The sequence below is a fragment of the Athene cunicularia genome, assembly GCF_003259725.1.
Source record: "Athene cunicularia isolate RWA chromosome 8 unlocalized genomic scaffold, athCun1 chr8_part1, whole genome shotgun sequence".
NCBI classification, from domain to species: Eukaryota; Metazoa; Chordata; class Aves; order Strigiformes; family Strigidae; genus Athene; species Athene cunicularia.
In genome coordinates, this window is record NW_020799109.1 from 2,404,493 (window position 1) to 2,425,449 (window position 20,957).

The 20,957-nt window shown below is 41.9% G+C and overlaps 1 protein-coding gene across 1 annotated transcript in view; it reads right to left on the minus strand.

The window, feature by feature from the left end:
- CACHD1 (cache domain containing 1) overlaps positions 1-20,651 on the minus strand; it is a gene marked incomplete at its 5' end in the record, with an annotated part of 68,622 nt that extends 47,971 nt beyond the window's left edge. The window contains 2 exons of the mRNA XM_026853857.1: positions 8,577-8,725; positions 20,583-20,651. Coding sequence (XP_026709658.1) covers positions 8,577-8,725; positions 20,583-20,651 — 218 coding nt within the window. The remainder of the gene's footprint in view (positions 1-8,576; positions 8,726-20,582) is intronic.
- Positions 20,652-20,957: the final 306 nt, after the last annotated feature.

The following is a 20,957-nucleotide window of genomic DNA, read 5'->3' on the forward strand; positions in this document are numbered from 1 at the left end:
TTTGTACTTACTTAAACGAGAGCAAAAGGCATTGGCTGAAATTCAGGTTGAAGACAGGCCCCCTCACCCCGTCCCCTTTTTCCTGCCTCCCCCTATAAAGCCCGTCCTTCTGGATTCACTTTAATGAACAACCGATCGAAACTGCATCCCGAGGGAGCAAACAGAGCTGCGACTCCCACTTTGATCTCTTCCCCATGGAAAAACGCACTCCCTGCCTAGCTTGCAAGATGTTCATTTGATTGACGTTTGCTCTGATGTGCAAACTGCTTTGAACTTCAGACGTTAAATTCCCATCAGGCTGCACTCATTTTTATTCTCCTTCAACAGGATTTACAAGCAGGAGATCAGCAAGTGTAGGAGATAAAATAAATTTGCAGAAGCTTTGAATCTTACATCAAAACAGCGCTCAAGTGAGCTCCAATTGGATTTTGTTCGGCCTGAATTTACAGTGTAAATCAACCTCTTTTGTACAGCTTCATTTTAGGGAAAAATGAGGGAGCTGCATATAAAAATGACACTTGAGCAGCTACTGAGGGGTTCTCATTGTTTTAAGACTCATTTCTTTCCCTCCCTTTCTGTTCACACAAATTTAAAACCGATCTTAGTATGCAAATGAAATTATATAAGTTCATTGAAAATTCAGCATTTCCTTTGAAATTCACAACTAAGGCCTGCTTTCTAGATTGCAAGGCAAGATTTTAACTCATATTTTACATACTTAAATAAAGACTTAAATATATGGTTCCCACCGCATCTAAACAGAATGTTGAAAAACAGTGTTTTTATGAATAAATTCAACCAAAAGAAGCTACTGATGATTCAGTTAACCAGTTTCTTCTGGCGAGGCATAGAAGTTGTTCCAATTATTTCGATTACTGCTTGAAAAAGTTCAAGTATTCTTGCTCTCAGATGTAAAGACAGCGTCTTATTGGAAGGAGGACTGCAACCCAGTAATACAAACTCTTCCAAAAAACACTTTTTCACGAGGAACTCAGCCACATTTACAAAGTAAAAGCAACAGTCCAAGAGAGCAATTTCCTAAATACCTGCTACAGTTTATGGACAAAACAAGGTCATGCCAAGACTAGCATTATGCATGCTCCCTACATTTTCTAGAAACCCTCAGGCATTACTGTAGTCTGATACTTTGCAAGAACAGCAAATAGATCTTAAATTTCATTTAACATGGCCCACCCACTTCTCCTTTGGAAGTGCAGCTCTTCAGATATTGCAGCAACTGAAGGAACTGAATGGGATTCCCGTTATCTCCCACTTAACTGCTCCAGAGAGGAAAGATAAACACAGAAAGAGCTGCAATAAAATTGAACTGCATTAGCAAATATTTAACCATCTGTTTAAAAAAGAAAAAAAACAGGCCACTTCTGAAGGCAATATCACAGACAGAGGGAGTAAATGATTTTCAAAAATAGGTTTGTAAACTCACTTATTCAAACAGCTCTATTAATGTTTGTAACGCAACACTGCCAAGTAGTATGTTTTACCAACAAATATTTCTCCGTTCCGTCTACTTCCACAAATTTAGATAAATGCATTCCCTAAGCTCTTATCAGCATAGTTAAACAACAAAAAACAGATTTCCAGCCATCTTAAAACATATATGCTAGCAGCAGAAGCAAGAGCATTAATGAACGGCAACCCGTCTCTAAACAAGTTTTTTGGAGACCCGTGATAATTTTGCATAAAAACCACCGGTGACATTCATTTCTGTCCTCCAGGGTAGGAGCAAAGAGAACAGGGATGCTCCCACCAGCACCCGTGTGTACTGAAGTCCGTGTGCAGGTGTGGGGTTATCGGGGGGGCACGCTGGGCCCCGCCACCCCTCGCAGCAGCAAGGCACCACCAGAGGCGGCTTCCCGGCGCTGGGACTCTGCCCGCCTCTCCCCATCAGGTCCCAGTCACAGGCAACTCAAGGAAACTCTTCCCCACCCTCTCTCACAGACGCCCAAGGACATGAAATGCTGTTGCACATTGAAGCATGATGGGTCTTAAAAGTGGGCAGGACAGGAGGAGGATCTAGACTGGGTTAGGGAATTTTTTTTTTTTGTCGCCCTTTAAAAGCATCATCTCCATTTTTATGTTGGAAAAGCTACACAGGCAGGTGCGTGTTTCCTCACAAATAAGAAGTTATAGCCTCTATTTTTTGGAAGGCAATCTTGCTGCACATGTGCAGGACTTTGCTATGTCAAGAAAACCTCTGGAGTGCAGCAGTTTTGTAAAGTTCATACTTGCAACTGCACCTTCATGTGCACTTACTGTGTGAACATCCCTTTAACTTACCTGGCAAAACTGGAACTATAAAAAAACTACTTCTGAAAGCCTCCTACAAGAGCCAGCTAGCATCAATCACAGCTTCTTCTGAAAAAGGCATTTTGTACACCAGGTAGGTGACGAAAATATTACACACATCAGACTTTTTTGTGCAGAAAGAGTTTGATTTTCTTTCATCTGCAAATATTCAATACAAAACACCTATTTGATCTACGTTGCCATCCAGGCCGACACCGACTTTACGAAGAAAGCTATTTCAGTTGTCACTCACAAGTCAGACCACGCAGACCTGCAAAGTTACAACTCCACACAAAGCTAACGCTTCCAAACATGTTGCCCAAAACTAAGTTTCTTAAGTCGCTACGTGGACACTTTTCACAACTGGCACACAACCTGTAAGTTCCCACTGAAGGTGCAGGGACGCTGCAGGTGCTCGGTCCTGCTGATAAATAAACACTGTTAATTCCTTCCCCTACCCTCTTGCTGATACTCTGCTACAGCCCCATCTACACCCCCCACACATCAGGCTGTTAAAGTTTCAGGACTTCCTACAGATCTACCGAGGGCTTTCTCGGGAATAATGCGTCTCGGGCACGACAAACAGGAGACACCACTTTGTACACAGAGGTATTTATCCTCTCTTAAGGGGGAAGATAGTTGAATTAAAACATTGTCTTGTAAATAACCACCCAATTCAATCATGATAGGGAATGTCTGGAGACACTATGAAACCTGTTTCTCATGGCTTCTTCGGCAGCCTTTATTAGTGAGGAAACACAAAGCCTTGTTTTTCCAGCAGGGATTTCTTCAAGGATTAGAAGATGCATGTCACTTGACATCCATTTTCCTTATCTCCCATCAGTTCATCCATCCGTTTTGCTAAGAGCCTGGAGCACTTTATCCCCATTAACTCTGTGTGGTTGGAGCAATGCCTCTTCTCAACTGCTATGGGCACTTCCCCAGCGCATCCCACAGCCCTGGGAAAGGGAACAAGTCTCCAGGCTCCGACCCCACGGACACACATATAGCCCAGATACCAGATCTTTGTACCACCTACTTCCGAGCTTATCTGAAAGATATGCTCTCTGGCTGCTCTCTCCCTCCACTGCCATCATGGTTTTTCATTCCCAAACCTTGCTTCAGTAGAACTGAAAATGCCAACTGGTACATTTGAAGAAAGGAACAGCAACAGCTGAAGAAAAACACAGAGCCCCTGCTCTGCTGCTCTGATTTCACAGTCCAACTCCTCCTAGCTGTGCTTGCACAGATACTTAAGCGTATGATTAATTTCCATTTACACAAGCACATGTTTAAACACTTTGGTAAACCAGATGAGCATAAGCATATGATTAAATGTTTATTGAATTAAGGCCTATGGAAAAGTCTCTTGCCAAAAACCACTCAATAGCCACCAACTGCACTGCCTCATCAAGTTGGTTTTGCATATTCTAATTTATTTATTTAATTTTCACCACTTTCCAAAACAAGGTAGTTCCATTGCACAGAGCTACCTTGGTGGGAAGAACAAATATGTGACTGCTAGTACTTACACTAGTTAGGCTGGTATATGTTGGGTATAGTATTTCAACCAAAAGCACAGCCAGGCTGTTAATTTTAGTTCAAAACTAGTCACTGTGGACTGGAATCACAGTCCTGGAAACTTACATTTGGGGTCTCCACTGTAAAAGCCAACAGCACATAATGGCAAAAAAATAAATATTGCTTTCTCTGTCATATCTCACAACTTGACTAAATGAACAATTTAAATGCCAGGTTCATTTTATAACCCAGTTTGTGCTTTGTTAGTCCTAGTTTGTATCATTTGTTTGTAGTCACCAGGTGTGACATTCTCACCGTATATCTCAAGCAAAAGGGCAAACTGTCTAAAGCCAATGCACAGCTTTTCAAGATAAACACCAGGCCACACACGAATAATTTTGTTAATGGTAGCCACAAATATAAACTAAAGATACAAAGCCATCAAAAAAACTCTAGGAAAAAAAAAACCAACCACAATATTTTCTACACAATAGTTCATCATCTCCTTCCCAAGTAATTTTCCCCAAACCAATCCAAACTTGCTGCATTCCCAACACAATGTCAATAAGCTAGACCTCAGTGTAAAAGGCTGATGGAAGAATCACCTGACAGCGTGAAGTGCCCCCCAGATTTTCAAATGTCACCGTGTGTTTAGAGACTGAACACCATGTAATAAACAGCCTTAAATATTGTGGGACAGGCCTTCAAATCTACCTTAAAAATACACCCTGAAGATAACACACTTCTGACACTGTTCTTGCACCAAATGTTTACTCAAGTAAAGAGGCCACGTGACAGAACACCAAGAAAAAGAATACACAGTTTAGCAGTTGTAACACAAATATTTCATAACCCTCCTGAAGGAAAAACCATAGCCCTAAGGTCACACACATTTTCAAGGTACAATCTAAAGCCAAGTTTCTCCTGAAAACAGCCAACAGCCCAGACAAATCTGTGCCTTTTGCAACGCGACCTCTTCTACAACAGCAGCTCATAAATTCTCGAAACCAAACTATTATAATTGTTGTTGCTCTAACACCGGCACTCCTCTGCCCAACACTAAAAACACATCTTTTAAACATCAAGGATAAGCTCTCAACAGCAATAGCACATCTAACAACTTCTTACAAGTGCAGGCCTCCTCATAGCAGGAACTAGTTAGTCCAAAAACTTAAAACGCAGGAGAAGTAAATCAATAGCCTTCAAAATATGATGCCCATATCCAGGTGGGAGATACTGTGTCTGTGTTTTAAAAATAATTCCTAAAATCACATTACAACACTTACACACATGTTCCAGTTCTTTAAAACCTAACCACTAAGGTAGGTATCTTAATTTTTAGTATTTTCTATCAAAAAATCTCAGTTTATCTATCTCTTTAGAGAAAAAAAAAAGCAGCTATTGGTGATTTCAGATAAATCTGCTGCCAAAGAACTCACCTCACTGGTTGTTTCCCCACTTTTAACCAGGCCTAGAAGTGCCCAAGGGGGATCCTGATGAGCACGTAAACCTTTAATTTCAGTTGAAAGTTTCTGCTTAAAAAGAAGGTTATCTCATTTTGAGACTTATATTAAAACTTTGTCTCTTTTCTGGAGCGGCAGGGAGATGATGACAGATTTTGAGGTAGCTGATGCTCAACAGGGGAACAGTGTTTGGTTCCAGCCCTGGCTTTTCAAGAATAACCACCTTGTGCCCATGTGAACTATTTTACTGTCCCTTTTGGCAGGCTTGTGTCAAACATAAGACCTAATAACACCACCTTGGATATCAACATTAGCTTTTTTTCCCCTTGACATTTTCACTGAAATGGGAAATCTCCCTGAAGGGAGATGCCACAAAGAAGGAAAATAAAAGGAAGAGCAGCAGGTAGGAGAGGCAGAAGGACTAGAAATGACAACTGAAATGATGGCAGAAGCGTTTAGACAATCAGGTGATTAAAGCTCAGCTTTGGGAACTTAAGTTTCAAAAGGAAAACATGTTTTTACATTCTTTCTTTGTAAGACTCACAGACACTTTCTGAAAGATGGCAGTGGGTGTATTCCCAGCAGTCTGATAAGCCACCATTCTCAATCATGCACGCTCCACCAGGTCTTGCTGAAGTGTTGTCTGGAAGATCCTTCAGACCAACAGACTGGTCTGGCAACCACTTCAGCAGATTTAGTGTTACCAATCCAAAAACTAAATAACGAGAATCCTATTGTAGAGCCTGAATGAGGAGCTCTGCAAATAGAATATTCACCTCTCTGCTTTGCCAGCTGTGACCTCCAGTTAGTGTTTTAAAGCACTTACTGGGAAGGGGACTTATGCAAGTCCACCAAGGATTAAAGAAATTTCTAAAGGACCTCCAAGCTGAGTAATTTGGAGGACAAAGTGAAAGAAAATTCATGAAAGTTTCTAGATTAAAAGCAGACCTCTCTTTTGATGTTTTAATGAAAAATTATGCATTCCTGACAATAAATCTCCTCATTCCTCCTCCTCATCACTCCTTGCTTGGAAGGTGTTACTGCTGCCTGGTGCTTCCTGCACGGAGAGATCAGAGGGCAGAAAAGTTTTCTTTCTCAACTAATTCTTGACCTTTCTACTACCACTGCCAACAGCCCAGCTATTTGGCACCAGATATGTCAGCATTTTACACAGGCACTTTGGCCGGCAGGAACTGCACTGACACCACCAAATCTACGCACAACCCAACAGCAGGGTACCCGTGTCTTTGGAGTCACCTGAGGATTTCTCATTTCCGTGCCAATCAAAACAAACACAAAACCAGCAAGTGGCCTTTCTCTCCAGCCACAGATTCATACCACATATTTGAATGCAGTGAATATTTTAAATCCTTATGTAAGTTGGTTTGTCCTTACATAAGCAAAATTTCCAATGACACTGAGCTCTGTGGTGTGATGGAGGGAGGGAAGGATCCATCCAGAGGGGCCTGGGCAGGCTGGAGAGGGGGGACGGGCAAACCCCATGGAGTTCAACAGGGCCAAGGGCAAGGTCCTGCCCATGGGTCGGGGCAAGCCCAGGCACAAACCCAGGCTGGGCGAGGAGGGGATGGAGAGCAGCCCCCAGGAGAGGGACTTGGGGGGCTGGGGGCAGAAAACTGACCGTGAGCCACCAACGTACGCTGGCAGCCCAGAAAGGCAACGGTGTGCTGGGCTGCACCCAGAGCAGGGTGGGCACAGGGCCAGGGGGGGATTCTCCCCCTCTGCTCCGCTCTGGGAGACCCCCCTGCAGGGCTGGGTCCAGCTCTGGGGCACCAACAGCAGAAGGACACGGACCTGCTCCAGCGGGGCCAGAGGAGGCCACGAGGATGCTCGGGGGGCTGGAGCCCCCCCTGTGAGGACAGGCTGAGAGTTGGGGGGTTCAGCTGGAGGAGAGAAGGCTCCGGGGAGACCTTAGAGCGGCCCCCCAGGGCTGAAAGGGGCTGCAGGAAAGGGAGGAGGGACTCTGGATCAGGGGGGGAGGGATAAGATGAGGGGTAATGGGTTTAAACTGTCAGAGGGGAGATTTGGATGAGCTATAAGGCAGAAATTCTCCCCTGTGAGGGGGGTGAGGCCCTGGCCCAGGCTGCCCAGAGAAGCTGTGGCTGCCCCCTCCCTGGCAGGGCTCAAGGCCAGGTTGGACGGGGCTTTGGGCAACCTGGGCTGGTGGGAGGTGGCCCTGCCCGGGGCAGGGGGTGGTGGATTAGATGATCTTTAAGGTCCTTTCCAACTTCAAACCTTGCTGTGATTCTATGATACGCAAAGGTTAATATCATGCTTAAGAAAAGGTGAAAGAATGCTGTCATTAAGAGAAAAGTTGTTGTATAACGTTAGATTGCAGAAAAAGCTTTTAATATTTATTATCCAAATTACCTTCCTCTCTCTCTAAAATGTTTTTAAATCAGACTGAGTTATAAACAATATACTCTGTAATCAAGGTTTGTAATTTATAACAAGCAGACAAAGTTACTCTTGTTCTTTTCTAACACATATGGAAGTAAATGTTTTAAATGTTCATTCTTTAAAATAAATTATTACACTGTTATTGAAAAAAACAGATTTTCTATCACACCTTCCTACAATTAGGAAACCCAAAGAGGTTTCTGTAAATATGCAGCATAATACAAGATTAAAGACAACCAACTGCCTGGATCTAGACTATTCAAAACTCCTGTATTTAAAACCAAAACAAATGGAAAATGAACAAATTCCGTTTCCAAGCAATGTACTCAACTTCTGTAAATCTCTCTGTGTATTGAACAGCACCATGTCAACTTGATTAAACTGTAAAGCAGTATTTTTAGCATGTGATGTACTGACCAACTCGTGATTTTGGTTACTGCACTTCAAAGGAAAAAAAAAAAAGCAAACCAGAAGTCTCATGACCAGCTTCAGAAGAGTTATTCAGGGTAAGCACTGCCTTGCTGCACAAACGGTATCTTGGATATAGACAGACTCATTCTGTATGAAAGACCATTCCATGCAATTAAGAGTTGAACAAACTTTTTTCCATTTTGTTTCATTTTACAGTCCATCTGAGCCCAGTCCCAGTCCGTGTTTAGAGCTCCTCATTAAACATGTACGTAGTAGAAACATAGAATAAGAGGACAAGATAAGGAGCACCCTTGGAGTACTGTTTCTTCCCCCTTTCTCAGAGTTATCAAGAGTGGCAGAAAATACAAGTTATTTTGCAATTAAAAACTTTCACCTTTTACTTTTTTCTTCACGTATTAAATGACAGCGCGAGTAATTCCAGATTTCAATACTTACTCCATCATAGAGGGTGGAATTGTACAGCAGTCTTGGATCGCAGTCAAGGGCGATGTGAGATGAGCAGTGTATGACGCTTCCACTACTTGCTTGTTACGATTCACAACATCCAAGTAACGGTTAAACTTCTCACGAATTTTTTTTGCCAACTGGAAGAGTAAGAAGAAAGATGAAAATTAAGCCAGTGTCTCTGTATTACCACATTCCTTATTAACAAACTTGAATGGACAGTAAAAACGGCATGTGTTAAAGATAACAGTTGTCTGCTTTGCTCACTGCGCTTCTATTTTGTTGGCTTAAGCACTGTGAAGCCAAGTAATTAATAATATTGGCCACAGAAAGCAGTCTATGCAAAAAAACAAGCTCAGGATCTCGGCAACCCCAAATACTGCCATGCCTATTTCTCTGTTCAGCAGCAGCCTCCTCAGTCAGGTGAGTCTGTGCAGAAATATTTCACAGCTCCTTTCATGTAGTTCTCAGTGTGATTTGGGCAAAATAAGCCATCCTAGTTCTTGCTTTTTTTCTTTGTATCACCCGCTGCTTTCCGGGGGGGTGTGGGACACCACAGGCTCTTAGCTGAGCATCTTCCAAGTGATTTTCTTTATCGATCTAGCAGCTCGCTGTGGCTAGTCACGAGCTGCAACAGCCTTTAACTATGGACTTCAAATAACAAAATGAAAAATCTGTAATTGACATTATATTATAACCGAATTAAAATAATAACTGTCTCGCACAGGTGAAATTCTTCCACAAGCCTTTTGTTGTCAGAAGGCAGCCACCTATAAATCAGGACAAGGTTTAGGGGTTAGACTGTTGCTTTTAAGAGCAGATGATCGTATTTCCCTCCTTTCAGAAGGTGAAACCAAACAGACTGTCACCCCTCCCCAACAATTCTCAGGCCTTTAAAAAAAAAAATTTGAGTGCCTAACTTTAGAAAGAGCAATGTGGGTACTTCAGCCCTTCTCATTAAACGTTTCTTAAAAAAAAAAAAAAATAATAATCAAGCCAACCAACATTTGCAAACAAATAGATCTGAGCCCTGCATCGGGGCTTGCTGGTGAGCGATTCGAGGGCACGGTGGTGCCCGTGCCCTTTGCAGGCAGAGCCCCCTGCTCTCGCCGTGCCAGGCAGATCCAAAGCGGTCCCAAGGCACGCGGTGTCAGCGAGGGCAGAGCCTGCTGGGACACATCACAGGCCTAGGGAAGCTCCTGTGCTGTCGGACAAGCTTGTGTCTCCTTCATCAGGCACTCCATAACCAGCCTGACTAATGACTTTGCAGGGGAAAATTGGAAGGGGAAAATTTGCGGCTGTTATTTGAGCCGACGTGACGGTAAATGCAGTTACTAGGAAGCACCAGGTTTTACAAGAAATTTAGGGAGGCTTTTGCTTCTGGCCTTTCATTCAAAGGCAGAAATTAATGGCACGGAGCAGGCACGTACAAAATTCGCTCTAGCACACTCAGTATCCTTTTCACACCAACATATCTATTACACACGATCATCAACCAAAGGCATCCTAACTTGAAAGAGAATAATCTCTAAGCCACACACCGCGGTGCTGAATACTCAGAAATACTGCATTTCTGAAAACTTTCTTCAGAGCTAAAAGTTAGCTCATTAATTCGTAACACTCATCTCTCCTGCTCCCTGTACGCTCCAAACTCTACGGGGATGATTTAACGGTGCCACTACATTTGTGTGCTGAGAAACACGGTGGGTTGTTCCAGATCCCCTGGACTGACAAATGTCTTTCCTAACTATTATTAACAGGACATTTCATCATGATTTACTTCGTTATGCGAATAACGAGGCCCACGCTGATAACGGCATTGCCTTTGCCTCCATTGTTCCCAGCAAATGCTGCAGCTCAACAACAGGTCTCCTAGGAGCACAGGTTTTAATAGGACCTTGCTCAAATGACTTGCAGAATTATACCTAATTAGTTTTGTAGAATGATTTATTGCCAAGGCACCAGAGGACCACTAATGGTCTCCTCCATGTTAGGCATCCAACATTATTAAATTGCTCCCAGTTGTAAGATCATAACCTGATGGGTTGTTCCTTTTCTATTTTCCGGTAAACTTTTTTTTTTTTTTTTTTTTTTTTTTTTTTTTTTTTTTTTTTTTTGGTCCAACTGTACTCTTCAAATGTTTCCTTGAGAAGTATATTCTCCTGAAGGGTCTCAAACATACAAAAGCCAAATTTCCTAAATCAACATACAAAAGCCAAATTTCCTAAATCAAAGCATTTAAGTTTTATGGTTAGAAAGTTCCTCTTTCGGTCTGGGCAAATGAAATACCTGTGCTTAAGCACTACGTAAACCAGACAGTTGAATCTATACACTGCCTTCTTGGTTTCCCTACCTGAAATCACAAAAAAGGAAGAGAGCTTGTTTGCTGAAAAAAGCGCCGCATGACCATCACTGGCAGTAACAAAACTAACACAGAGCATCAGAACAAAGGACTCTTGTTTGGAATCACCACTTTTCTCTGATAAACGAATGCTGGACATGATGAGGTTTCGGTGTCGATGAGTTTTCACCTTCCAGGTTGAATAAGAAAAGCGCTCCACAACCTCTGAATTTTACCCTGCGGTGGAGGGTCTGGGTATCTGACAAATTTTTTCTTTTCAGAAGAGCCTGTACCTCAGAATCTGATAAAAAGCAAATGCTTAGTACCTAAACTGAATGTCGCATTGAAAAACCTCTGAAAGGCTCAAAGCCATTACATTACTTTTATTAAATGGGATCCAACATGGGGCAGAGAGTCAAGTGCAAGTCAGCAACAAGGGACCTGAAGCCTTGCAGAGCTACACCTCCCAGAGCTGTCCCTGCCCACAGACATAAGCACAGTTGGAAGAACTGGGTTTGTCTAATCTGAAGAACCCTAAAAATACTGCCCTCTGATAGCAAGAGAATACTCCCAACAATCAAACCCACTTTAAAAACAGCTAACTCAAACAAGTCACCAACGGCAAGATGATCCAAAAGCAATTTTCCATTGAAAATTGATTACAATGAATAAACCATGTTAAGAAAGTATGGGTAACACACCAATCACCTGAAAAATTACTAAACCCAATTGGTTCTAATTCATCAACTTGAGAAGTATAATCCAGATAAAGCCTAACAAAAATAATTTAATTTGAATTCCATAGTTGGACTTCACTGGAGCACAAAAATCCATGACAGTGAACAGGCATTCCAGCTCTCAGTGATTAAAACAACAGCGAAAAATAATACATACTTCCCAGCTCCTCATCTATGCCTTGCGTGCCCATGCATGCATGCACACTCACATCATTAGCTCAGAAACATTATTCAGTTTGCAAAGTGATGCACTCCGTTGCTAGAGCCTGTCAGAATAAAAGCTGCAGGCTTAAATCAGCTTCTCATTTTTCTAAATTAAAAAAAAAAAAAAAAAAAAATTCTTCAACCAAAAGATGACTATTTTTCCACCATACACCCTGCTTTTTTTCACCTGCCCAGAGCTGACTAGCCGTTGTATACTGATGGATGCAAGACCCACACCACACTGGTTAAAAAAAAAGTCAAAATACTGAAAGAAAGAGATAACAAATAACAAAAGGACAGAGCGCTGAACTATGAAACCATCCTAACGTAATTTTTTAAAACATTTTTAAGGCAAAATGGAAACCTGTGTCCTGAATCAGGCACATAAAAGGGGCAGGTAGCTGATGTCCCATGCTCGGGTATACCCTTGGGTAGGTACCAAGTGTGCCTACAGAAATCTGCTCCCACAGAAATCCTCAAAATCCCCCGTTTTAATGGAAACTAAAATAGATCTGGATACCCTGAGATTGACATAAAATGCTATTATTCTTGGGTCAGTTTTCAAAGTGCTCTTCACCTCATTTTAAAAACAAAGGCTGGGGGAAGCCTTGCTTGGCATTCCTCGTCTTTTTTTTTTTTTCCAGATTTCTGTATTTCCTCCTTAATTTTAAGGAGCTGAATAATAAGAAATGAGTGCTCGCTCCAAACAATGCAGCCATTAGCTCCATTTTTTTAATTTTTTTTTTTTATTTTTTTATTTTTTTTTTTGGCAGCTGGCTCGCAGCCAAAGCATTTCAGTTTGCAGACAGGTTGGACGGTAACACCTGTTTCTATTACCGCAGCACCCATGGGTAATGCACTTCAATTGTCACCATCTCCACTGACAACCTTTCATCACAACATCAGTGAGGTTCTCTAATTTTCCCAGAGACATTTTCCTCATTTGCATAGCTCCCTTGAGCTTTCTTTTTTTTTTTTATAAAGCTTCGTTCCCCTCAAAGCTCCGCAGCTCTGAAGTCTTCCCTTTTTCAGGGAGCACTGAGGGAAAGCAGAGCTCCAAGGTTAGGTTTTATTTCTGCCGTATCTTAAAAGCCAGGGTATTTTTAATGTTTTCAAGACTGTATAAAATATGTATCAATGAGGCTGACAGGCACGGATGCCATAATGGACTCGCCCGTGGGGATTTAACACTGCCAGGCTCCTCAAAAAATATTGCTTATACATTCAAGAGCTTAGTTAGTGTTTTTATTGTTAAATCCCGTCTGTGAACCAGAAGAACCTGGAACAAAAGGACCTTCCTTCAACATCCACCAGGCACTCCTTCCCCTGTATCACAACTTAACACTACTGTGCATCCAGAGTTTCCTATTCTAGAAAATTTTAAACATATTTATTCCTAACCCGCTTGGCTCTTGAAGAAACCACTGCTTCTGTACAAACCCAGAACAACACAGAGGTCAGCAGGGACACGGCTCGAGAAAGGGTCACAGAATTGTCACCAGCTTCTTCCCACACCTCTGCTTTAACGGATTCAAACCATTCCTACTCCTCTGGATGACACTGAAAATACACTCTTGAGCATGCAGTCAGGATGCAGGAAACTACTTTCCAATGTGCACTTCTTTAAAGAGATCGCTGTTTATTTGAAGCTTTCCACCAGCCAGTAATTTTGGCAAAGCTTCCCAAGGTCCAGTCGAAGGAAGGTGTCAAACAGGGTGCACAACAAAAACTAGAGAAAGGGCCACAGTGCCTGAAAGTTGTTCGGAAAATACATTCAACACAGTATGCATCACCTTTAATCACAAAGCTACAATTAATCAACATAAAATTCAACATCTTGTGAGCACATCACTTTTCATAGCCAGGGAGATGTCATGCTCAACAGCACAATCTAGGGTTTCTCAGCACACTCAGATATTTATTTCCTCTGGAAATTTGAACCATGCCTGTTGCCAGCTGCCATGCTTTGAGTGACGTGGGACGAGTCACCAGCTGAAAGATCAGGGTTGTGGTGGCTGTGTCATCCACACTTACGTCGCTGTCGGGTGGTGCTGTGATGTCTCCTCTGCCTCGGAGGGGACAAGCAGCACTTCTAAATGAGGAGCCCCGAACAGTCTCATCACTTACTGTTGATAAAACCTGCTCCCTCTTTTCTCCAGAGCTCAAAAGCTCATTGCCCAGTCCAAAACCAACCAACCAACCAAATCCAGCTTACCCTCAAGCGCAGCACACCGACATGCCAGGTCTTACCACACTGCACCTCGCTGGCAAGAGGAGAGCGCTTACGGCAAGTTCAGAGCTTGCTCTTACTGCTTCTACAAAACCCCTGGGGCAGGCACGTCAGGACCCTGTTTTGACTACACTGCCCAGGAGAAGGATGTTTGGTTTCTCTGAGGCTGCTGTGCTGGGTTTGTAGGAGTCTGCCGCTGGATCGGTGCAACTGTCAGAGCTGTCAGCCGTGGGCACTGACTGCTGCCGCACAACGGTGGCCAAAAGCATCCTTCCTCCTGCCACCGGGGACAGTGAGGGAGATGCTTTCTTCTACTTTGGTGACAGAGGCAGCAAATGTTCATCTGTCTCATGGGTACCAGCGCTGTAAAGCCAGGCAGGCTGTGGATGGCCCATGTCCTTCTCCAGCACTGTCCCTGCAGCAAGCCTGTCCTTCCAGGCTGAGGCATAGCCTCAGTTTAGAAAGACATGCCATCTTGGTAAAAAAAATAAGTAAACTAAATCAGATAATGAGGAGTCCTTTCATTAGTGCCACTGCAAAGGCGCTCCTTAAACTCATATATTAATTATTTTTATTACAAATACATTTCCTGAAAGAACAGAGAACATCTTGTGTGTGGCTGGTGTCTGATGTGATGCTGTCCTTGGCAAGAAAGCAAAACATGGTAGAGATAGCTGTGTCCCTTCACATAGCTTATTAAAAACTCCACAACTAAGAGAATACAAATCAGATGGCAAGGAGAAACAAGGAGAAACAAGGAGAAACAAGGAGAAACAAGGAGAAACAAGGAGAAACAAGGAGAAACAAGGAGAAACAAGGAGAAACAAGGAGAAACAAGGAGAAACAAGGAGAAACAAGGAGAGGCTATGGCTCTGAATGTAATCCCACCACCTGGCAGTTGGTAACAGAAGAAGCAAAAAACGAAAAACCAAACCAAGAGAGGTCTGGCTCTGAAGTAGGCTTAGAAAAAGTGGTGCATTATCTAACAAGTTTCACATGGGCTGTGTGGAAGTCCTCTAGAAACCAGAAGATGACAGCAGCCCAACAGCATAAGGATGCAGTGAAAGAAACCTATAATATTAATACCACCTGGGACTTTTATTCGCCTTAGTTTATTCCTCTACACGTGCTACAAAGTCACCCGAGTTGGTGAAACAGCTACTCAATCTTTAAAGAGAGCTGTCCCAAATGCAGTGAGTGCCTGTGTCCAATGCAATTTAGAGGGAACAACTTCCATCCTTTACCGTATTTTCAGAACTAAAGCTGATGTTGTCTGCAAACGGTGCTATATATTTAAAAGTATCTCAAAAAAACGAGTGTCCTGCCAGGGTGAAAAATCCTCAGCAGCTGTATCCTACTCACGCAAGATTTCAAATTATTCTAACTCCGATGAATAGCACACGCTTCACTGAACTTACCCAAGTGTGACTGCAAAATCAGTGTATGAAATAATTTTTGTCCACCAGGAATAGAAGAGCAATGCTGTAGTCCCCAAATTTAGTTTGTAAGCTCCAAATTCAGACAAAAAGTTCTCTAGCAGATTGACAGCAAGTATGTGTAGGTATTCTTTGTGGCCAAGTTTAAAAAAAAAAAAAACCCAAACAACAACCACAGAAGTTTCCCTTCAGAATAGGTAATGTATCATTTGATTTCTGATTTAACCATTTGATTTAGAATCAGAGAATCATTTAGGCTGGAAAAGGCCGTTAAGATCTTCAAGCCTTAGAGCTTTTATATCTCTGAAATATAAGCATTTCTGAATTAAAAACATACTGTATTGCAAGAAGAATGCTTTGTATTACTCCAAAGGACATTTTTGTGACAGACACAATTTACTCAACCCTAAATCATTAAAGATTTCAGCTTTTGGGGATTTATTTTTCTATATACCATTTCTCAAAAAAAAAAAAAAGCTACTGATAATCTGGTTCTACTAGAAATAAAATTGCGTACCTGTAAAAAACAGTGTTTTGCCTCACAATTCTGTCCCTGAACCTCCCAACGAACTTCCTTTCATTTCTTACCAGCTCCTAGCAGATTTATACTAAACTGATTCTCTAAGTCTTATTGTTACTTTTACGGCTGATAATTCTGCTCTGAACGAGCTAGAAGGAAAAGGAATGACAGTCTTCTAGCTCTAAACACAGGAGTTAAATGGAGAGAAAGATACGTTCAACAAGTAAAAATCTAAGGACAAGGGGCACATCTCACTGCTTGTGCATCCGCTTATTGTAAATTAAAACCTTCCCTCTGTCCCTGTCCTTCCCAGACTTCAAACAAGAATGAATATTCCCAGGAACATTCCAGCAAGGTGATTTTCAGCTGATATATGCATATTTACAATTGATCCCAACTAATTTAATTACTTTATTTGCTCCTGCTTCTTTCCCCAGGATGCACGGACAGACAGAAATCGAAGAAATCACTATGAATTTCTATTCAGAGAGATGCTGTTGCTGCTGTGCTCCAACTTCTCTGCCAGTGTTCAGTGTATCAAGGCTTTTTGGTGTGAAGCTGGTAAATATGCTCCTGCTCAAGTCTGGGTCACCGTCCTCTTCCTCCTTGGAGCCCAGTTTTATATTCCCTATACCACAGAAACCAGATGTCTGGCAGGACACTGAACACACGCTGACTTCCCTTGAAATGGCTAAATTAGATTTCCCCCTGATAAAACTAATCATCTTCCACTTTATTTAGATCACTAGTTCACACCACTAAATTCTCAGATTGTGTGCAAGTTCTCTGATACTGAAGTAACTTACAGGAAAGGAATCCAAGTTACTTTTGGCAATGGCCATCCAATTTTTAATAATCTATTCAAAGCAAAAAAAAGTTTTATCTGTTACATACAATAGTAATTCTCTAACTGTAGACCTTAAAAGCGTAAGCAGTTTATCGTCAAAAGGTAAACCACTGCTTGTGTGGCATGAAGAAAGCCAAGTGTATTAAATTCTTAAGCCTGAAGGCCAACAGCTGTAGTTTTTCACTTTCTCAACAAACTGAAAGTCATTATTTACACAGTTTGGTATAAAAAAAAAAAGAAAAGGACACCCCCCGCAACAATTCAGTCGTCTGTCAGAAAAAAATCCCAGCTGACACAGAACAGTAATTAATTGCCTTTGGGTATCAGTTGTTAAGAAAATGTTAATGAATGACAAAACCAGGAATGAGCGACAGGGGATTTAATTTGCTTACATTTGTTTGCATTTGCTCAAGACGATCCCATTCGATGTACTACTCTTACTCATAAAACTCCGGTTATATTGCTTGTGATTCATTAGGGCTAAAAGACCTGGTTATTAATGAAACAGAAGTGCTCAATTATTCTTCTATCCACTTCACTGTTGAGCTTTTAACCACAGTAATTATGCTTCACCGGGGCCTCGTTTTTCTCCTCTGACAGCTCCGAATTCATCACACTACCTACAGTGTTTAGACAGTTATTTATATCTACTTAGGGTGAATACGTACATCTGTGGCTGGGAAACAAGCAGCGTCTTTTCCTAAGTGGAGAATTGATAGTGGAGACTTCAAAGAAGTTTTAATCCAGTTTCTTGGTTTCCCAAAAACACTTTTGGCTTTCAAAAGCCATCTGATACGTATAATCTAGCCCACATGGCCCTTTTGCGGTGTGCAGACCACCCAGAAATCCTCAAGAAAAAAAAAAAGTTACCCCAGCGCGACGTGAAAGCCAGCAAACCCTTCTTTTAAGATGTTGGGATGGTTTCAGATTTAAGCTTTTAATGTTGGGTGACAATTACCCCCTTTCATGGTCCCTTTGCAGGCAAGCACCCACCTGTGTAGGTCAGAGGGAAGCCGAAGCCTCCCGAGGGTGGACGGTGGGCTCCAGCATCACGCCGAGCACAGCACACCTCTCCTGCCCACACCCCTGAACCATCCCCCTTCGTGCACACCCGACCTTGGGCACCACATAAGCCAACAATCCAGCATCACCAACCACATAACATCTTTCAAGCAGCAAAATTCTTCTATGGGATCATAATCTGGGCATCCGTTTTAGATATTTTTTTTTTTATTTACAATATTTCACTGATACATCAACCAAAAAAATTAAATATACGGCCAAATTAGTAATAGGAACACACATCAGAATTGTATAAATTAATAACAGCAATATAAAAGGAACTACTCAAACACACAGACACATGTATCTGGACCTCCAGGGGAAAAAAGGTACCACTTACATGAAGAGAACAGGGAACAGGATGTCGTTATACTTGGTTCCATATAACCTCCTCTTAATTATGTGTGCTCCAATTAGAGGTTGTCAAAAGAAGAAAAATAATTTGGGGGCTTACTTGGAAGAGAGGAGATTAAAAATTAACTGAAGGGTTCTCATACAACATCAGCAGCACATCTGCTGCCCCCATGTCATGACATTCACGCTGGTGACTGCTTAATAAAAAAACAAGAAAAAAATGGGGGGAGGGGGGAGCAGAAACCAAACAAACCCAGGAGAGAATAATTATTAAAGGCATGGAAGGTTTTCTGCACAATCCACTTGAGAAAGTGGGAAAGGTGGCATAACAAAGTCAGGCAGTGGGATTGAAACCAGAAGAGGGAACGTCCTCCTGGCTTATTTACCCCTCCCCATATTTTTTTACTCATGTATTATAGGTGATGATCTCAACTGTGATGCTTGAAAATCAGAAATGTTCTACAACCAAACAGAACATGCAGGACAGAGTCCCCTAAAATGATCAAGCTCCAAGAAAAACTTGCATCAAATGTCTTCTACTTAACCAGAACTAGGAAAAACCTCCTGTAAAGCCTGAGTACATCTGTTACTACAGTTGAGACACTATTATCTGCAGGGTCAAGAAACTGTTAATCCCAGAATCAGGGTAGTTTACTAGGAGTAATGCTTTTCTCTGTTGTTTCCCACACACATCTCTATCCCATCAAACAAACATCTAACACAGACACAAGCAGTACCAAAGGTGAACTTTGATTTTACTTTTTTTTCTAAACACAAACCTTGTCATCCTTATGATAACACACACAAGAAATACACCTTAAAATTTGTATGATGTCAGTCTAAGAGTCTCATTTAAATCCTAGATCATTAATCACATGCTCTGATATTTAACAAATTTTTCTGTTAACGTTGTTGCACACTTCAATGTAATGGCAGTATGGGACAAAGCTTCTACACCAAAGACTTGGGTTTGGGTTAAGAGAAATCCAGTGTCAGTAGAACTTTTCCTGAACTATTCTGCTTTCTGCAAATTAATTTAATTCTTACGTTAACCATAATCGCATCAAAAGCCACCGTATTTCTTCAGAAATAGAAGAGGAGCTGAGCCCTGATCTCCAATGAAAATTCTCCAAAAGTTCAAACACAGTCTGCAGGGATTCACAATCCCATTTGATTCAGCTCTGCTTCGATTTTTTTCCTTGGGAAAGAAAAAGTCTGGGAGTGTTATTATTTACATTAAACACAATTTGTGTTAATTTGTTTATATTACACGACCAGTTTTAATGCACACGAGCATGCAACGTACTGATACACTCTTGGAAACCAGCGACAGCAGCTCATGCACAAACCAGGCTTGCTGCAAGGCTGAAGAGCTATTCCCTTTTCCCCAGGGGAAAGCCCCGCTCTAAGGCACTTTTGTGTTTACTGAATATTAAAACTGGTTTGATAGGGGGTCTAGGAAGGTCAGGTTACTCGCTGAAGGTTGCACAAGTGAGTCCATGCTTAAACTGGAAGGAAAAGGCAGTTCTTTGTTCGGACGCCCAGGCTAGCCATGTGGGGCAGCGGCTGCCTCTTCTGCCAAAACTCATCGTGTTTAGCACGAAGGTGCAGTTGTGAGCGTACAGAATTGGTACCTTCATTTCTTAGAGAAGAAAATGCAATCTATTTGACCTGTTTTAAAACTGATCCAAAATTAATCTTCCAAATGTAGGACTGGATTGAAATGCAAACAGCCCATGTGTTGAGATGCATTGCCTCAATGTTAAATGGAAGAGTTAAATGTTCAAACGTGTTTCTGTAAAAAAAAAAAGCCCCCACAAAAATCACAAAAAAAATCTCTCAGCCACAACTGTTAGGCATGAGGCTGTCCCATATTTACACAAAGCAATTGATACCATTTCCACATTCATAAACAACGTTAGTGGTTTTGCTCTGAATTAAAACAATTTTAAAAGAGACACTTCCAACATGAAAACCAGACAATTAATGTGAGATACTACACGAGGGCCCCAGCTCTGCCTCTGCTCTTTTGTTTCGAAGGGAGGGACGCACACAAAGCAGATGGAAAGCCTTTTCATGGCAATGCAAAACTCTCAAATACATAACCAGACCATATACCCCATCTCCATTTATATTCCATTCATTGTTATCTGAAGCTAGGGAAGTGGCCACAATAAATCCAGGCAGAAGTGTAATTTCTAGCTGATTCCACCTCTGTAACACTGCCAGCGAGCAGCAGGAGGTGGGAAGGGGCTTTTGGACTCACCTGTTGGACTTCGCTTTCTCCATTCGAGATCTTCTCTGTGTACACAAAGGAGTTGAATATCCTCTGCAAGAAAAATCAGAAAGGATGCGTGAGAGAGCTTTCATCATAAACATCACATTAAAGCAGCTCCAAAAGGCACAGGGGGGAGGAAACGGGTGTCAGAAAAGGACCATTTCACCTGAGGAGTCTCTAATGCCAGGGGGTTTTACCCAGGGGGAACCATGTCTCCCTACACCTGCTTGTGGATCCGCATGAAGAACCTGTGTTTGTTCTTGAAGGCAAAGACATAACAGGTTGGTTTTTTTTTTCAAAACAGCTGTTAATTTACTAAACTGACATAAGGTGCTAAAAAAGGTGTTTCACGTTAGAAAGCTA